General features: G+C 38.5%; 1 protein-coding gene across 3 annotated transcripts; it reads right to left on the bottom strand.

Moving 5' to 3' along the window:
* Positions 1-6,911: 6,911 nt before the first annotated feature.
* Positions 6,912-16,889, bottom strand: LOC148849985 (inositol-tetrakisphosphate 1-kinase 3-like). Of its 3 annotated transcripts, XM_088946120.1 has the most exons (12): positions 16,315-16,330; positions 14,494-14,575; positions 14,159-14,191; positions 13,902-13,972; positions 12,892-13,014; positions 9,773-9,893; positions 9,486-9,578; positions 9,112-9,231; positions 8,845-9,021; positions 8,295-8,350; positions 8,104-8,188; positions 6,912-7,283 (listed from the first exon to the last, which is right to left on the bottom strand). In XM_088946120.1, exons 5-12 carry the CDS (start codon positions 13,012-13,014, stop codon positions 7,186-7,188), a joined length of 873 nt encoding a protein of 290 aa, XP_088802246.1. In that variant the 5' UTR covers positions 13,902-13,972; positions 14,159-14,191; positions 14,494-14,575; positions 16,315-16,330; the 3' UTR covers positions 6,912-7,185. The 3 variants fall into 3 exon arrangements, with proteins under 3 accessions (XP_088802246.1, XP_088802244.1, XP_088802245.1); XM_088946118.1 differs by lacking the exon at positions 13,902-13,972 and having other exon boundaries at positions 16,315-16,873; XM_088946119.1 differs by lacking the exons at positions 12,892-13,014; positions 13,902-13,972 and having other exon boundaries at positions 16,315-16,889.
* Between the last annotated feature and the right edge of the window lie 1,089 nt (positions 16,890-17,978).

Raw genomic sequence — 17,978 nt, 5'->3', positions numbered from 1 at the left:
GATCAGTACCGAACTAACCACTTCATCGCTCGCAGAGAAGTATAGTTTTAACACATCCCCTTCTTCGGGTCGAGTTAAAACTGGAGGGGTACCTAAGTATTTTTTCAGCTCGTCAAAAGCGAGTTAGCATTCTTCAGTCCACTCAAAGTCCTTGCTCTTTTTTAAGGCTTTAAAAATGGGTAGGCACTGGTCCGCCGATTTAGATATAAAGCGGTTCAAGGTGGCTATTCGGTCAGTCGGCCTCTGGACCTCTTTTATTTTTCGGGGTGGTCTCATATCTAGAATCGTTTTTATTTTGTCTGGGTTGGCCTCAATGTCGCGTCGGTTGACTATATAGCCTAGAAAATTACCCGAAGTGACTCCAAAGACACTTTTTCGAATTTAACTTCATGTTATATCTTCGTAAAATTTGAAAAACATTTTTTAAATCATCTAGTAAAGAATTTGAAAACTGGGTCTTCACGACCATGTCATCAACATAAAATTCTACTTTATTGCCGATCAACGGCTCAAAAATCTTATTTACAAGGCGTTTGAATGTTGCCCCAACATTTTTCAATCCAAAGGGCATGATCTTGTAACAATATAACCTGAGCTTAGTAATGAAAGCGGTATTGTCTTCGTTAGCAGCATCCATCCTTATCTGGTTGTAACCGGAATAGGCATCCAGAAAACTCAGCAACTCATGCCCTGAGGTTGCGTCCACTAGGCGGTCGATCTTGGGCAACGGGAAGCAGTCCTTCGGGTAGGCTCTGTTCAAATCCGTGTAGTCGACGCACATGCACCATTTGCCATTGGCTTTTTTACCAGAACCGGGTTAGCCACCCATCTCGAGTAATGGACTTCCCTAATGAAGTCTGCCGCTAGGAGCTTCCCAACCTCTTAATCGACTACCCTCCAACATTCCGGGGCAAGGTTGCATTTCTTTTGCCTTATTGGCCTGACTAAAGGGTTAGTATTAAGTTTGTGAGTTATAATTTTTTTATTAATCTCAAGCATCTCTGCCGCTGACCAAGCAAAAATATCTAAATTTTTTAAGTAAGAAACTTACTAGTTGAGTTTGAAGTGCTTCGTTGATAGAGGCACCGATATGAAGAGCTCTGGCTGGTTCGACGGCAGAGAGTGGTATGTGGACCATCTCTTCTTTCGGGGCAACTCGTTCGTCGGTATACACCACTGGTCGCTCGAGCTTGACATCATCTGCCAACTTCTATTTTCCTTTCAAGGCAGCCACATAGCACTTGTGGGATTCGAGCTAGTCACCTCGCACGACTCCCACTCCGTAATCAATTGGGAATTTCATTGCTAAGTAGTAAGTTGATACTATCGCACATAAAACATGCGTGATAGGCCGACCTACTATTGCGTTGTAGGGGGAGGGAGTCATGACTACTAGGAATGTGTGCTCGAATCGCACAATGTTTGGCCATGTGCCAGCTTCCACGGGTACTGTGATTTGACCAAGAGGTCTGACCTCCTCGCTGTTGAACCCTATCAAAGGTGTATCTACCGGTTTTAGGTCGCTCTGCTATAACTATAATTTGTCAAATGTCTCTTTGAAGAGTATGTCTGTTGAGCTGCCCGAGTCCACCAAGATGCATTTTACCTCAAAGTCGCTAATTCTTAGCTTCACCACTAAAGCATCATCATGAGGGTACTGGATCCCGCACGCATCGTCCTCAGTGAAGTAGATCGGTTCTTTGAGTCGAGGTCGCTTTGGCGGGTTTTCTCCTTCGTTCTCCAATTCGCGAACCGAGGTCCTCCCAGCTATCAGCGTACATCCAACAATGATGGACCCATCGGTGATCATGTTAATCACCCTATGGATTGGTCTTTCCTCTAGCAACTGTTGCGGTGGTTGCTCATTCTACTTGTTGACCTCGGGGTCATTCCTCCTCTGGTCCCCTATCGATCTGCCTGTCGGTCTACTTGCCCCCTCTCTTCTCACAATATGTAATTCTTCAGGTACCCGCGGTGGATAAGTTCCTCTATCTCGTCGCGAAGATTCCTATAATTCTCCGTGTTGTGTCCATGATCTTGGTGGAAATGGCAGTAGACATTCAGGTTTCTTGTTGTCGGGTCTCCCCTTAACCTGGGAGGCCATTTGACGAAGGAGGAATCCTTAATAACCATTCTCCTCGCTTAGCATTCAAAGGTGTATAGCTCGTTCTCTCCATAGGTGGGATCCTAGAGCGCCAACCTGGCTTGTGGGTATGCGAGGGGGACTGACTTCTTGACTTGCTTCTTCCCCTGCTCGGGGAATTTCCTTTATTTCTTTTTTGTCCACCATTGCTTATTCCTTCATTCTCTCTCTTCCTCTTTTTCAGTGGTGGGTTGTCAAACTTTTGGTTGATCTCCTCCTCAGTACTAATGAACTGATCTGATAGCTTGAGGAATTAGGTGATATCTTTCGGTTTGTTAGCTACCACGTGCCACTTGAACTCTTTATGGGTGATTCCTTTCTTTTCCGTAGTGAGTTGCACCACTGGATCGAGGTTTGGTATCTACAAGCAATCATTGAAGCGCTTTATATAGTTTCTGATTGATTCTCCTTCCCTCTGAACCACGTTCAAAAGGTTTTCTTGCTACTTCGAGCACTTCTTACTGGTAATGAAGTGCGTAGTAAACAGATCAGAAAATTGGGACCAGCTTTTGATGAACCCAGCATGGGGTTCCGATACCAAGTTCAAACTACCCCCTTAAATGTAGTGGAGAAGGCCACACACATGTAGGACTTGCCAGCCCCAGCTAGGTGCATCTGAGACTGGAAGGAATCCATATGATCATTGGGGTCAAACGACCCATCATACTTGTCTAACGGGGGTACCTTGAAATCTTTCGACACCGGAGTTGCCAAGAGCTCGAGAGACAGAGGAGATGACCGACAAAGTAATGAAGGCGCAGTCTTCGTAGCCACCGAGCTCACTTCTTCCCTTTCTTTGGCTTGCTCTGCTTGTTGGCATGGCTTCGTCGGTGAATTGTTTTTGGCCAAGGAGCGGCGTGTCTTGCGACGTCGCTGTTGTTGCTTCTTCACCGGCTCGGCATTGGTATTGTTGATTTCGGTATGGTCTGGTATTTCGGCATCACTACGGACATTATCTTGAGGTAGATTCTGGTTCCTTCTTGCTAGGTTCTCTTGGTTGGGGGTTCGCACTAGCTATCACAAGGGATAGAGAGGTCCTGCCTCGAGTTTGCACCTCGAACTTCAGGCTGGTTATTATCTCCACGTGAGCGGTCATTTTCCTACTGGGAGTGCCGAGGTGGATTGGCCCTGTTGAGCTGACTATCCCCATACCTGTTTCTAAATTTTTCTTGCAAAGTTGTAGAAGTGTGCTGACTGTCTCTCCTCCCATAGGGCGAAACCTGACCCCTGGGAGGAATCGGTACTTGTGAGGTCCTCTCACCCCGATGGGGGGATCAATTGACTTTCTAACTAGTTCCTAACTTATTTGGATTCTGGCCCTGATGCAACTCTAGGTGCTGGAGTGGAATCGGTTGTAGTGGTGGGAAATGCTATTGGTACTGTTGGTATAGATAGTACTGCTGCATGTAGATCTGTATCGTCCGGACGCACTAAACGAGGTCATGGAATTAGGAGTGCTCGATTCCAGGAGGGACCACAGATGGCTCGAAGAAAGTTGCGCCCACTGGGGGTAGCGGAACGCTCACTTGCATAGTGCCCCGTAGGACCTTGGAGGAAGGTTGATTGCTGATCTTGCCCCCCCGGTGACGTTCATCTCAGTACTTTTTCTGGTGTTGCTAGAAGAGTCCATTGGGGCAATTTGAAAAATAAAATTGTAACTAAAGTTGGGATGACCTTTCTATCGTATCCCACAGACGGCGCCAATTGATGATGCGCGATTTAGATACTCCTAGCTGGAAGACAATCCGATCTCCAGTTGCGCGGAGAGCTAGACCAATCTGCAGAATAGTAGATCAAAGAACCCAGGGCAGCTAACTCATCGAGGTTGCTCCGATGCTTAAGTCAGTACTTATACTGTGAATGCGAGCTGAATACTTGAGTGCTTGAATGCTAGTGAGTAAAATAATCACGCATACCGTTGCCTTGAGGTTTCACGTCCTTATATAATGGAGTAGTCGTGGGCCTTATGAAAGAGCTCTGGGATCTCCGAGCTGTGTAGATAAGGTTTGTTCCATTTTTTAAGGAGATCATTATGTTGATTAGGTTTATCATTTACCTCCGATTCAGGTAGAGCTAGGACGAGTCTCATCGTGATCCCAAGAAATTCGGGGTCCGTTGGGGAGGCCTTTGGAGTCGATTATGTGGCGTTTCAGCTCTTTAGATTCGAACTGGCACTTTGATTCTTTAGTCTCAAACTGGAATGGGTATTGAGGTATCTCTACGTCGAGGTGGTTTTTTAGGTCGAGGTGGCTAGATACTCGAACTCCGAATATTGTGAAATGGGTTCGTTTGACTGAGTTGTCACCCCTCGGGCAGATCGCATCTACGTGTCCCCTTCTTACTAGGTCGTGTCAAATCACCCTTCATCACTACCCTTAAAAGAAGATGTTGTTCTTGAGACTGAAGATAAAAACAATTTTATTCACTATAAAAAATCATGGGATTTAATGAAAGCGGAGTGATTTTGGGAATGTACTCGGGTCCCATTGGGGTGTGTGACTTTGTAACAGCAGAATTGAAGGCAGTACTTTATGGGATGCAGAAATCTTTGAAAATGGGGTTCTGGAAGCTAATAGTTGAAGGCAACTCCAAAATAGTAATAAGTTGGTTTAAGCAGAATGAGAAGATTCCTTGGTTTTTCAGAAACAACTTCAAACAGTTCAAGAGGTTCTCAAGGGATATGCAGCTGATATTTCAATGGGCTCCTAGGTCGGCAAATGGCTTAGCTGACCATCTAGCAACGCTCATCAATTTGTCTATATTTTCTATTGTTGGTAGCCGAGGCTGCCTATGTTTCTGTATTATCTTTTTTTCTCTAAGTAAGGAAATCTACTTTGACTACTGATCAAAAAAAATCATGGGATTCAGCTACTTTACCTATTATCATACAACCCTCAGCAGCCTCAACCCTTAGCTATTATCTACTCGATTAAGAGTGACTCTAACAGCAACCATGGCAACCACAATGAAGGGGTTGTCACAGAAGGAAGCGACATCCAGATCATGTTGGCCGCGGACGTGCATCTCGGAACCAAGTATTGAGATTTTCAGGTAGAACGTTATGTGGTATGTTGATATTGGGATTTCAGCCAATAAGGGAAAATACAGCATCGGATGTCTATTTTGGTTATTGGCAAGAATGGTTCTTCAAAGTGAGAATGACTGATTGGTTAGAATTTTTTAGTCCCATCGTACAAAAGGAATGAACCATGTTCGTGGATTGATGTCAAATCCATGGACAGGATGTGATTTATAAGGGGGGCTACTAGTAGACTATGGGGGTTGTAATTCAGGATTCTGCCTTGGGCTGCAGTGTGATTAACCCTTCTTCAAATGAGTGGATTATTATTAATTCTGCTTGGTTTTAACGTTTCTCCAAATATGTGAATTCAGGAAGACGAAAACAGCTTGTTCGCTTCTCCCTCTCTCTCTTGATTCCTCCCCTTTAAATACCATCTCTTAGCCCATTCCCAACGCCTGATCATCTCTCTCTCAACAATAAAGAAGTAATCTCAAATGGCCAACTCTTCTATAAAGTTTGATCTGATTCTTTTTTTTTTTGCTAATTTGTTCTAGGGTTTCGTGCCATCGGCTGTCAAATCCTCACAAGTTTTCATGCCATGAAAATAATGTCCGTCTTGGCTCAATTTTAATGTAGAAGACAATTAACAGCGTCATCTTCGAAGGGTAATTTTGACTTTTTATAAGTTTTATCACGTGATATAGATAACTGACGAACTTTTAAAGCAGGGACTAAATTGACAGTTTTTAAAGAGTCAGATACTGCAATGACACGTTTTGAATTTCCATACTCAACCGAGACTACCCCAAAAATACAGAACCCGACCCAATCCAACCTGAAAAGACAAGGTTAAGGTCTCATATGTAGTTACCTGAATGTGAGAATGACCCAACCCTGAAAAAATTAGGTTGGATTGGATTGGGTCATGAATCAACCCATTGATCCCATTATCAAGTCTAATTGAGACTATTTATGCATTGCTAGAAGTCTCCACTCTTTAATTTTTTCTATTTAGTCTGCTCTTTATTGTTCACTCTTTGAATTGTTAAATGTTTAAGTTTTTTTTATTTTATATTTAGAATTTTAAGGTTAATTCCTTGCATTTTTATATATATTTTCTTTAATTTTTTAAATTTCAATTACTTTTTAGAATGACCCAAATTAACCCATGGGTCAACCCTAACACACATTTAGGGTTAGGGTCTTGCATTCGGCAACCCAACCCAGGTCTACTAAAATCCCAAACCTAGGATTTTGATAAACGGATCAAGTACCTTAAAATTCCCGTTGACATCCCTATTCACAACTCGTTGACATCCCTTGTCACCATGACACATTGACACTCCCCATCTATACCTGCCTGCCGATTTAGGCACGTACACCGAGACAACTGAAGCAGATCGAGACCAATAGCGGTGTTGTCGGAACTCGAGAGCCGAGACTACCAGATACCTGACCGGTGAACAGGTGAGCTCATTAGTTTTTTCGGTCCCGGTTATTTGATGGTTTTCAGAGGCCGAACGATCTAACCAGCCAGTTAACCAGTAGAACCATGATTCAGTGAGCCTTGAAACATTTGGTCAAGTACACATGAATCCCAACGTCAGGTTGATGTGGTGCTCACAGAGAAGGAAACGAGCATAGATGTGGTATCTGAAGAACAAACCCCAAGAAGCCAGAGTGGAGCAATGCAATTCCAAATTAAGATCTATTTCTATCAAAGATAATGACAAGTAGGATGAAAGCTGGACCAAGAAGAAAACTCCACCTTAAATTGCAAGATGATAAGAGGCTTTAGGAGAGGGCATGTCATCATGCCAGTCAGTAATTACAAGTTAAAAACAAGAGTCCACTTAACAGACTCTCGGTGTAAAACCTCTAGCTGCAGACATCTCACAAACAATTCTGTACAACTAATTCTTGGATGCTTGAAAACCCTTTCAAATGCGAGAAAAGCCAGGAATTTTGACTGCAATCTCTTACGAGTTAGAAGTACGCCATTGTCCGGTAACAGGATCCTTCAACACTTGTTGGCAGCACGTTTCTTGCACTTGCCTTGCACCAGGCTCAGCAGGAAATCTGTAAATATGTGCTCGTATTCTGGCATTTTCCCGTATCCTGAGATGGTTTCAAAAGCTCAATATAACACTTGTATAAAAACCAGAACAATAGATCGCATACTACAACGATGAGAGAATTTACTTTAGTCATGCATAGAATATACGGGATGAACCTGAGAATCATCTTTCCAAACAATGGGGGTGGTAATTTGATTTTGAGCACATACAAATCTTTAAGGCCATGTTTAGCTTGATAGAAAATAAGAGAAAAACAGGAAAAAACACATGTAGAGTTTAGTTTGATAGAAAATTCAAGTAAATACTACCTCCCTTTTGATTATGGTTAATAAAACTTTAAGGTGGCCACGCCTCCACCTGGAGTAAATTTAGGGGTCTAAAAAAACACAGCCAAAAGGTGCCCATCCCTATGTATTAGTTTTTGTCGGGGACAAAGGTATTTAAGGGTCGTTCAGGGGATGTACCCGGTTCACAAAAGAAAGGGATTCATACCCACGTGAACTTGAATTCCACCCTTTAGACAATTCAATTAACTTTGGACAGAGGGTGGGCCTTGGCACAACGGTTGGATTGCTCCATTGCAACCTGGGTAACCAGGGTTTAAATCTTGAAAACAGCCTCTCTATATGTGCAGGGATAAGGCTGTGTACATCTGTCACTCCCCAGACCCCAAATTGGCAGGAGCCTCATGCACTGGGCTGCCCTTTTTTAATTAACAATATTGGGACATTTTAAAATTTGACAATATGGGTTAGATCCCAAAGGACCATTGTAATTGAACTGTAAAACATTGGATATAGGTAAAATTAGCAAGAAATGTATTTAAAGTAAACAAGATAGGTTCTTCAACTTTCTCTTACCAGGGAAGTAGTTGATGTCAATGACATAAAAGCAGTCTCTTGTACCATGTTCCCGGATTATATCTATGTTGAACAGATGAAGGCCCTACACATTAAAGTTCAACAGTCAATCGAGTACAGACCAAATATGAGTTGAATTAACGCTGCAAAAATAAAGAGGAAGAAAAAAATGGAGGGAGGATGGGAATTACCAGTCTGCGACGAAGCTCCCTTGCTAGCCTCTCAAGTAAAGGTCGTGGTGGAAGCTCTGTTAGAAAGATACAAGTCAGTATCTTTTCTAGCATAAACTTGAAATGTAAAAGAAAAATGCTAGAATTCTGATCAATTCTAAATTGATGTTTACCAAGATAGAGGTTTACATGGCAGCCACCATATGGAGGAGCACCAAAAAAACATGTGCACAGATAATTTAAAAAAAAAAAAAAAAAGTCTGTCAAGCAGGACCACCTTTTGAACCCCAACCTTGCAAAAAAAGTAGAAACCTAGTAATATTTTGCAGTGCTTTCTAACCTAACAAGCGCAACTCAACTAAACTCAAACAGATTTATCCCAACTATTTCAGATTAGCTGCACAAATCCTGTTCTGCCACCATACTCTAAAAAGGGACATCTGTTAAATTGCAAATCAATGCCCTACATGAGCTTGAAACAACAATTAAGAGTCCGACCAAACAAAACTAAATACAACGCACGGGAGTAGAAGAACTACATAAACAGATCAAAAGAAATAAGTGATCTCACCTGCGACACCAGGGTCCAAATCTGCATCATCTGCAGAAGCTGCAGCACAAGAAACCCTTGGGAAATGGAACACACCAGCATTATGTAAAAGCTCACATTTGTTGACATCAGGTAGAGAGAAACGACGAACAACTTTTATAGCTTCACCTACAATATAAACCTTAAACAGTACACCTCCTACGGCCAGACAATTAAAGATGCACTGTGTTAATTTATGTTAGAGCTACAGCAAGGGTGATAATGACCGCTGCTAATAGAGCAACATACCATGATTAACAAACTCCTGTAGAACCAAGGGGGGTTCAAGTTTTGCAAGGGAAAATTGATCATAAGCAAGAGACAATTCATGCGACTTTGCACTTCCATCCACAACCAGCGGCTTTGCAACTGAAACAGAAATCAACCAAACAGACATAAATGGTTTCCTCAATCAGAAAGAAAGAACAACTAAAAAAAAAAAAGGATGAACAGTAATATTTCCATTGACACCAGGAAGTATCCAAGCAAAAACAAGGTGTAATCAGTTTCCCGACACAAGTTTCTTCTTTTTTTTTTTTGGAGGGGTGATAAACAGCTAGTATTGAAACATGAGCCTATTTGCACAATAACATGGGAAAGTACACTTGCACATAAAAGCTAACCTATAGGTAGCATAAGCCCAGCTTTAGAAACTGCATCAGGGATTGATGATGGATCCTTTTTAACAACTAATTGCCTTGGAACACCAACTTTTCCTACAACAGTAGTTAATAATTAGTAAGCTAAACCTTAAAGAAAAAAAATATACACCTTACAGTAAAAAAAAATAAAAAATAGAAACTTCTGAGGTAAGTTTAACCTTAAAGTAAGAAAATAAATACCCCCCCCCCCCGCACACACACACAAAGTACTATTACTAAGAAAGTAAGAAAAATCACACAGGAATTACCATAGCAGTCAGACAAGTTCATATCAGCCACATCCTTTAGCATGGACTGGCGATTATGTACATGTTGTATAGCATCAGGAGGGTCAAGAACTGTAACTTCTGGATGCTTTTCTCTATAATCCTTCACAAAAGAGAATAAGTTAGGGACAGTAAGCGCCACATGAACAACTTTCAAATAAACCAAAGAAAATAATCAGAAAAACCATGTGAAATTTCAGGCACAAGTGAAAAAAAAAAAAGAAAAAAGAAACTGATAGTGAGCATAAGAATTCAGAAAATTGTGAGATGAGACAGAACAGCCATTTCCTGCATAAGTGATTGAGGTTGGGTTTGTATCCAGTCCAAACCTCCCAAGACCCAGAAGAGGCAAAACCAGCATTTGGTAATGGCCTTTTTAATGTATCTCTCTTGCTGGGTGCAGTTCTGCTCAACAAACAAACAGGATAATGACCACCGAGGCAAATACCGAAATATGTATGAAACCAGTCACACCATCTCAATCAGTGGTGTCATAGCTACTATAGGTTCAGAACCATACTTTCTGAATGCCCTTCCCTTTCCCAAGGTTTTTTATTTAATTTACTATTTCTGGATCTTGTTTATCCTAGATTCTTTCCTAAGACTGTCAAGAAATAAAGCCACTCATCTAGGAAGAGGAAATGTCTCAATCTCTCCTTGTCTTCACAAGTTACATACTCAGATACCTTGAGCCTGGTTCTAACACAAGCAAATCAAAAGCCCTAGGCTTGCACAAGTTATGTAACCCCAAAGAAGAGAAGAAACAATTGTAAGAACCCAAGGAAGGAGGCACAAAGCAAGGCACATGCCTGAAATCATCTAAGCCTTGTCCCGACTATATGAAAGATATTTCACCATTCCGTTCAATTTAGTGCTATTTCATCATTAAATTATGGGCATTTAAATCATTTCTTATTACTTCCACCCAAGTCTGCTTATGATACTGGAAGAGTTTGATCAATCAAACTCCCCCTGGTTGAAATTTGATGAATACCCCTGATTAGTTGCCACTTTTATGATACTAGCTGATTAGTCAAACATCTTCCAGTATCATACCACTACATCATCATATATATTGTCATTCATACATACATATATACATAAGTTTTAGAAAATATAATCATGTTAGCTCGATAGGTTGGAGTGTCATGCCGTTAACATAAATTTGCAGCCTTGCGGGTCCCTGTCCATAACCTAAACTGTTTAAACTCTAAAAATCATAGATACAACTCATAATAAGTAAATCATCAAACATCAAATTCAAGGTTAGCTTAGCAATAAGGCAATTGAAGAGCAAAGAGATTCACATGAGGCACCCCCACAAGATTAGCATCACCAGTTGAAGCGTAAATGGTCTTCTCTGCACATGGCCAAACCATCTTAGTCAATTTCCCTCATTTTATCACTCATTGGAGATACTTGGCAACTCCTTTGAATGAGTTTATTCCCAACCCTGTTGTTTCTAGTTTTGTGTATGTCACTAATTATCTACTTAAGTATCGAAGGACATGCCTTGGAGAAAAATAAGACAATATAAGGAAAAAAAAATCACTCAGACAGACAATCACCAAGACTGCCAAGTACAACTATCCAATAAGAAATTATTTATAGATTGGCATGAAAAAGGAATCTAACAGGTAGTTGTAATTTACCAGTCACATTTAAAACACACACACAACGCACTTGCCATCTCTCTCTCATCACAGAAATAAATAAATGAAGAAGAGGATTGCTAAGACAATGTTCAAAATGTGAAGATAGGTATTAACTTTGAACCTACTCCATGCCTAGGTTCTCAGAAGCAGGGACTGGAACAGAAGCAGGATAGAGAACAGAAACATTGGAACATCAAATTTGAAAAGCTACAAACATATGAAGTGGGAATAGAGTGTGTACATGTCTAGGTATTGCATATGTTTGTCTGTGTGTGTATGTACTTATTACTGAAAAAAACAGTAATCATGTTATGGGAACAATATGTAATTGTGTAAAGTATTATGGTTATTTATTTATTTATTTATTTCAATTCTTTAACTTTCAAAAGTTAATGTTAAATGGTGTTTTTTTTATGAATTAGATCATTTTTAATAGAGAAAGATGAATAGGTCCACATGAAAGGAGATAGCAACATGAGGGAGAGGAAGTGTTGTGGAGTGGGGAATGGTGGTGGATGTGTTCAAATGCGAGGGGTGGGGGTTTTGAAGTGGTTCTAAACTTCTAATGCATGCCCATCCAAAGACGTTTGAAAAAAGAAATGAACCATATATCATTCTTTCAGCCCTAAAGAAAATAAAAATATAGATATAAAATCTCAAGATGTGTAGATTCCAGTAAGATGGTTCTAACAACTGGGTCTAGGATATGCATGCATTGAACATTGAACCATAGATACATAATTTCCAAGTGAGCAAGCAAGCTATATTTGATAACCAAAGATGCATCCAGCTATCTGTATCCAATTAAAATGGGCATTAACAATAAAAGGATTATATAAAAATGATCCACAAGGAAATGGAAGGGAAAAAAGAAAAAAGTTGATAAGAAGCAATAAGAAACTCTAAAATCTACCATCTTAATGGGCATTCTGTATTATATTGACATTTCACTTCCAACCAGAACCTCCAACAAAATCAGTTCATAAAGCAAGTTGGGCATGGGTCCAAATAGGCATGCAACTCCAAAACTTGCCAAGAACAAATTTGATCAATCTAACAGATATACGTGCATCATATCATGTAGCTACATGTACTTGGAATAAAATGAAGAAATGATGTACCATATAATAACACTACGAACCACTAGTCCTAGTTGTCTTAACAATCTGAAAGCTTCAGAGTAAGCAAAAGGAGGGAGGCCTTAGCATGATTGCTGACCTTCTAGAGGTTGATTGGCATCAGAGATGACTTGTGCTGAAACAAAGTAACAAGTTCAAAGGAGTATAATGTTATAGGCCTTGAGGGACTCTCTTAATTCATTGTTAAAAAGCTATTCATCACTGGATTAAAGAGAGAGAGAGAGAGAGAGAGAGAGAGAGAGAGAGAATGCACTCAGCAGGCTTTTGTTTATAATAACAATTTACAACCTGAATTTATGAAACTAACCCTAGAAGTAGTCTTCCAAACACAGCCCCTTCCCCGCACACATAACTTGGTAAACCCAAGAAGTATGTGAGCAGCAAAATGAATTGACCTAGTGTCGTCATAAAATGGCAAATCCACAAACATCTGTAGAAGCATGAGAAATTTCTAAATCATATAGTTATTAAAACGAAAAAACAAGGTACTGCTAGTAGTTCCTTTGTTTACTAAAATCCTGCAGAAACATCAACACCAACAATTTTAATGAAAAGATAATGACCTATCCAAGGCCAAACAAGGGGCTACTGCTCAATTCTTTCACATGTATCATGGGACTGCACAAAAGCCCCACATCCTAAAAGCTTGGATATTTGACACATGTCTACGTATTACAAAGAAAAAAAAAATAGCCTACCAAATGTGCTTAAAAAGCATTGGACAAAAACAAGAAACTGAAAATATAGACTTAGAAATAAGCAGAATAGCCAAGAAACTACACATTCAGCTGATACAAATGAAAGAGATGATGCTCTGGACAATTGGTCAAATGATACCAGAACATTTTTGGCAGAAATGTTACCAACACCTTAACAAATTTTCCCAAGTTTGTCACATAGGCTGCATTTGGTAAAAGTGCAAATGCAAAACCAAAGAAAATTTGCACTCCGGTTAACTTTTGCAGACATTTGGTAAGAATACATTTTTGTACTGAAAATGACAACATTTTTCCTTGGACATTATTTGCATTCAAAATGGGAGCAAAGTTTGCTCCCAAAAAAATGGATGCAAACTTTGCAATGAAAGTTGGTCAATGTAAAAGATAAAAAGAAAAAAAGAAAAAAAAAGTAGATTCAAGTCATGGAATTCATGTTTCTACCCATCACAACCAAATACATTTGGCAAGAATACAAAATTTATCAATGCAAAACCAAACCAGCTTTGTGTTTTCATAAACCATACATATTTGTATTTGCATTGAACATATTTGCATTTGCACTCTTACCAAATGCAGCCATAAGGGGAAAAATCCTCACTTGTTGAAATTCTTAAGGCTTCGACCTCAACTATCTGGTCATGACTCATGATGGAGGAAAGAGCAAGCACTCTGCAAATTTTGTCAGGAAGAAATGAGTTCTAAGCCTTAAGACATGTTCAGCCTGTCAATGTGCATTTGACCCCGAGAATAGATAACATTACATGGTGACATAAACAATCAGGATATCAAATGCATTTGTTAACATCAGAAAAATCCATTGGACCTACAGTATGAAACAAATTCAGACATACTAACCTCAAGAAGTCGGCGCCACTCCTTTCCAGATAACTGGACAAGAAAGACCCAGATAAACATAATCAGGATTTAAAAGAATCTGCCCTGTGTTAACCTTAAAATGTAGTTGATGACCAGAGAAAGATGCAGAAGTCAAACACTAATACAGTGCATTACTCGACAAAATTTGAGGATGAGTAAAATTCAAGACTAGCAATGAATTCAGAGGTCGAAGTTGCATGCTAAAACCAGAAAAGAGAGTGCAAGAAAACCATTAAAAAAATAAATAAAAGTTCTTTTGAGCAATGCATGCAAGAATTTCTGAGAATGCAAAAAGACAAAAGATGCCAACCGACCTTATGTAGAACAATGTCAAAAGGACCTTGATCAGAAAGTGACCTGTTCTGGTCAATGGCTACAAAGAATATCCCCTTATTCCTGCATCATTTAATGAATGTCTGTGACCAACAATTATTTAATACAATGGAAAAAAACTCCAGAGATGGAAATAATAAAGAGAGGGTTTGAACTCTGAAATGCCTCAAAAAACAACGAAAAACTAGAAAATGGAAAACAAAATAGAGTATAAGTCTATGAGATCCTATCTTCGTCAACAAGATGCTAACTCAGTCAATTGTTCTCAGAAAATTTCCTTCATTGTTACTAAATTTCAAATTAAAACATTTGATAAAAGAAAAAAAAAAGGCAATCACTGTATAAAATATTAAAATAATATTATTAAGAATGTAAAAAAAAAAAAAAAACATTACAATAATAACGATATCATTATTATCACAAAGCAAAGAGACATGGTAAGGCTTACAGACAGTGGCCATGTCAATTAGACTTATTGTTTCAAGGAAAATATCTTGTGAACAAACAAACAAATAAAAATAGAAAAAGGAAGAGCAGAAAAACCAACAATTCATCTAACACACTCAACCATTAGCAAAATCCAAGAAGCAGTAGTTGCTCAAGCATAACCATAGGAAGTAATCGTATAAGAAGTAAAGCTTATTTTTCTTTGATTTAAATAATGACAACTTATCAGACAGGAAGTTACATGTCAATTTAGAACTTCGGGTACATGCAAATAGTGAGAAATAGAAAATACGATGATTAAAAAACTGAGACAAAAATATCCAACAATTATTTATGTGCAAAAACATTTCTGTACACAGAGATAAATTAATATTAATATGCATAAACATGAAATAATGCAATTTTCCTACGAACCATGGGAGTATGAAACTCAAACTTTGCTTCCATTTATAGATCTCAGTAATCTGAACCTCAGAGAGTCCGAGGAACATAAAACTGATAATAAATTAAGGGCATGTAAATGCATTCTTTAAGACAAAAGTTGCACAAGGGCTGAGACTTTACTATTTTTAAACCAAAGTACATGAGAATCAAGAATTGACCTTAAATGCTTTCGGCATATCTCGAGGAATATTCTAATTGTATTAAAGATACCAAGAACAGCAACTGAGGATATAAATTCAAATAAAAAATATCACGTATGGATTCGACAAAAAGAAATCCCGAAATAGGAAATCGACTGAACAGATGTTTCTATTATTATAAGAGAAATCCACCGTTAAGAAGACGGATGCCATATTGGATGCAGATTGAGTGCTTCAAAACAAGTAACCTAAACAAATAAATCATTTTCTCCACAAAATCTTTGTTGCAAGAGATATGATTCATATGGCTACAGAAAGCCGCAAAACCAAAAAGTAAACGACCGTCATTCCTCGGGTAAAATTCACCCACTCAAGGAGATGACGAGGACCGTATTTGTCATCACGGATCAAAACAGAGAACTAATCTGGTGTCATACTTACGTACGCATGCACCAAAAGGAGATGAAAAAAAAAAAAAAAACATGAAATTTTTTATCAGTTATCTGTAAAACAATCTAGTTGAAGATACAATTGAACCAGTAGTAGGCTAATTAATCTTAGTGGGAAAGGAGTGATTTCCAAATTTCCTTCTTCCTCGATTAGGAAATGTAAAACACTGCAATATAGCTATTGGATGAGAGACATAGACAAAAAGGAGGTAACCAAAGAAACGCAGAGAGAGAGAGAGAGAGGGAGACGAAATGAGATGAGAATATCAGTAAAGAAGAATTATTAGAAACTCAGTTCCAACGGCTTAAATTAATCTATTACCTAGCCAAACCTTCAAGCTTTGGCTGCAAAAAGCTCTTCGTCTTCTTCGACGTCAAAGCATAACCAACTACGAGTTTCTGCGGATGCGGAAACCCAAGACCGATGGAACACGACTGGGAAATCCTGTCGTTCTCCTTCTCCTCCTCATTTCGATTGGAGATCTCTCCGTTAAACCTCATGCCCGTTGAAAACACCCACAGTAACAGAAATAGTGATCACAGAACAAAAACCCTAGCCTTATAGATTAGCTTAATGTTTTCTCCTTATTATTCAACCCTAACATGTAAAGCCAATAAGATTTAGAGGTGAAAATGTTCGATTTGAAAAACACAAGGCCCCTCGAAACGAGGAACTGCAGATCGAGCTCTGTTAAAGAAAACCCTAAAAATGCGAATCCGTAGGTTCCGCTTGCTTTCGTGTTGTCTTAGAGTTGATGTTTTCTACTCCAGATTTGGCAGAATAAAGTAGAAGATCGCTAGACTTATAGCGGAAACTTGGAGTTAGGCGGAAGGAGAGGAGCGTCAGTTAGCAGTGAGGAGAGAGAGCGAGAGGGGGAGATGTCAGATGTGTGGATGGCAGTGAATAAATACGTGCGGAAGAAGACTAGGAAGCTCCGCTGGCAATTTATTTAACTTCCCAAATTACTCTGTTTATATAATTTAATTACTAGAAATGCCATTATTTTTTAACTTACAGATATACCCTTACACAGTATCATTTACATTCGTGCTGTCGTGCACGCACCTGTATCCCTTGATATGCTACACGCCACTACCATATGATGTTAGCTTTATTCAATTAAATTAGTAAAAATATCAACAGTCGTAATGAAAATCTGAAACCCTATTAAATTTTATTTTCTCTGTTAAAATCATCGTTAGATTATCTCTCTCTTCACCGTTCACATTTGTAAACGGATTCGAATCCGTCGTATTTGATCGGATGTGGTAGGATTCGAATTATCGGTAAGTCAAATCTTTGGATTTTGTTGTCTGTAAAATTAATAAATTATTAAAAATATATATATAATATATTATTTTAAATAAAATATAAATATAAATATAAATGTTTTTTAATTATTTATTATTATATATTATAACAAATTAAATAATATAATAATTTTATAAAAATATTTATAAATAAATAAATAACATATATATGCATTATATGTTTATATAAATATATAATATATATTGGATCGGATCTTTTTGAATCGGATAGGGAATGATTCAAATCCGATCTGATTTCTAATCAGATCCTATTATCTGATTCAAATTCAACCAAATAGGATCCGATCTTGAATCAAATCATGAATCAATCCATTTGCACCTCTAGTAACAATTCCCCTCTTTTCTTAAAATTCATTGTTTTTTTTTTCATGAATTTCTTTGAATTCATTTAAACCCTCCCAATAAAACAGAATTTTATTACGCTCCCATATTATTTCCATTCCATATGGTAGATGTTAAAATCACCTCATTCAATATTTAAATTAATTTAGAACAATTTAAAGGAAAGAATCATAACCTTATCATCCGCTGAATTACATGATTCATGAAATAAGCAAAACTTTTAATAATAAAATAAAGTTATAAATTATATTGATTGAATTAGGTTAAAAATCAACTCAAGACTAACCCTAAACATTAACCTTGGCCTATACT

Source organism: Nelumbo lutea, chromosome 5 (assembly GCF_056320005.1).
Source record: "Nelumbo lutea isolate HS-2025 chromosome 5, American lotus-T2T, whole genome shotgun sequence".
Taxonomy (NCBI): Eukaryota; Viridiplantae; Streptophyta; class Magnoliopsida; order Proteales; family Nelumbonaceae; genus Nelumbo; species Nelumbo lutea.
Note: the sequence above shows the minus strand (reverse complement) of the source record. Positions and strands in the feature narration are given on the sequence as shown.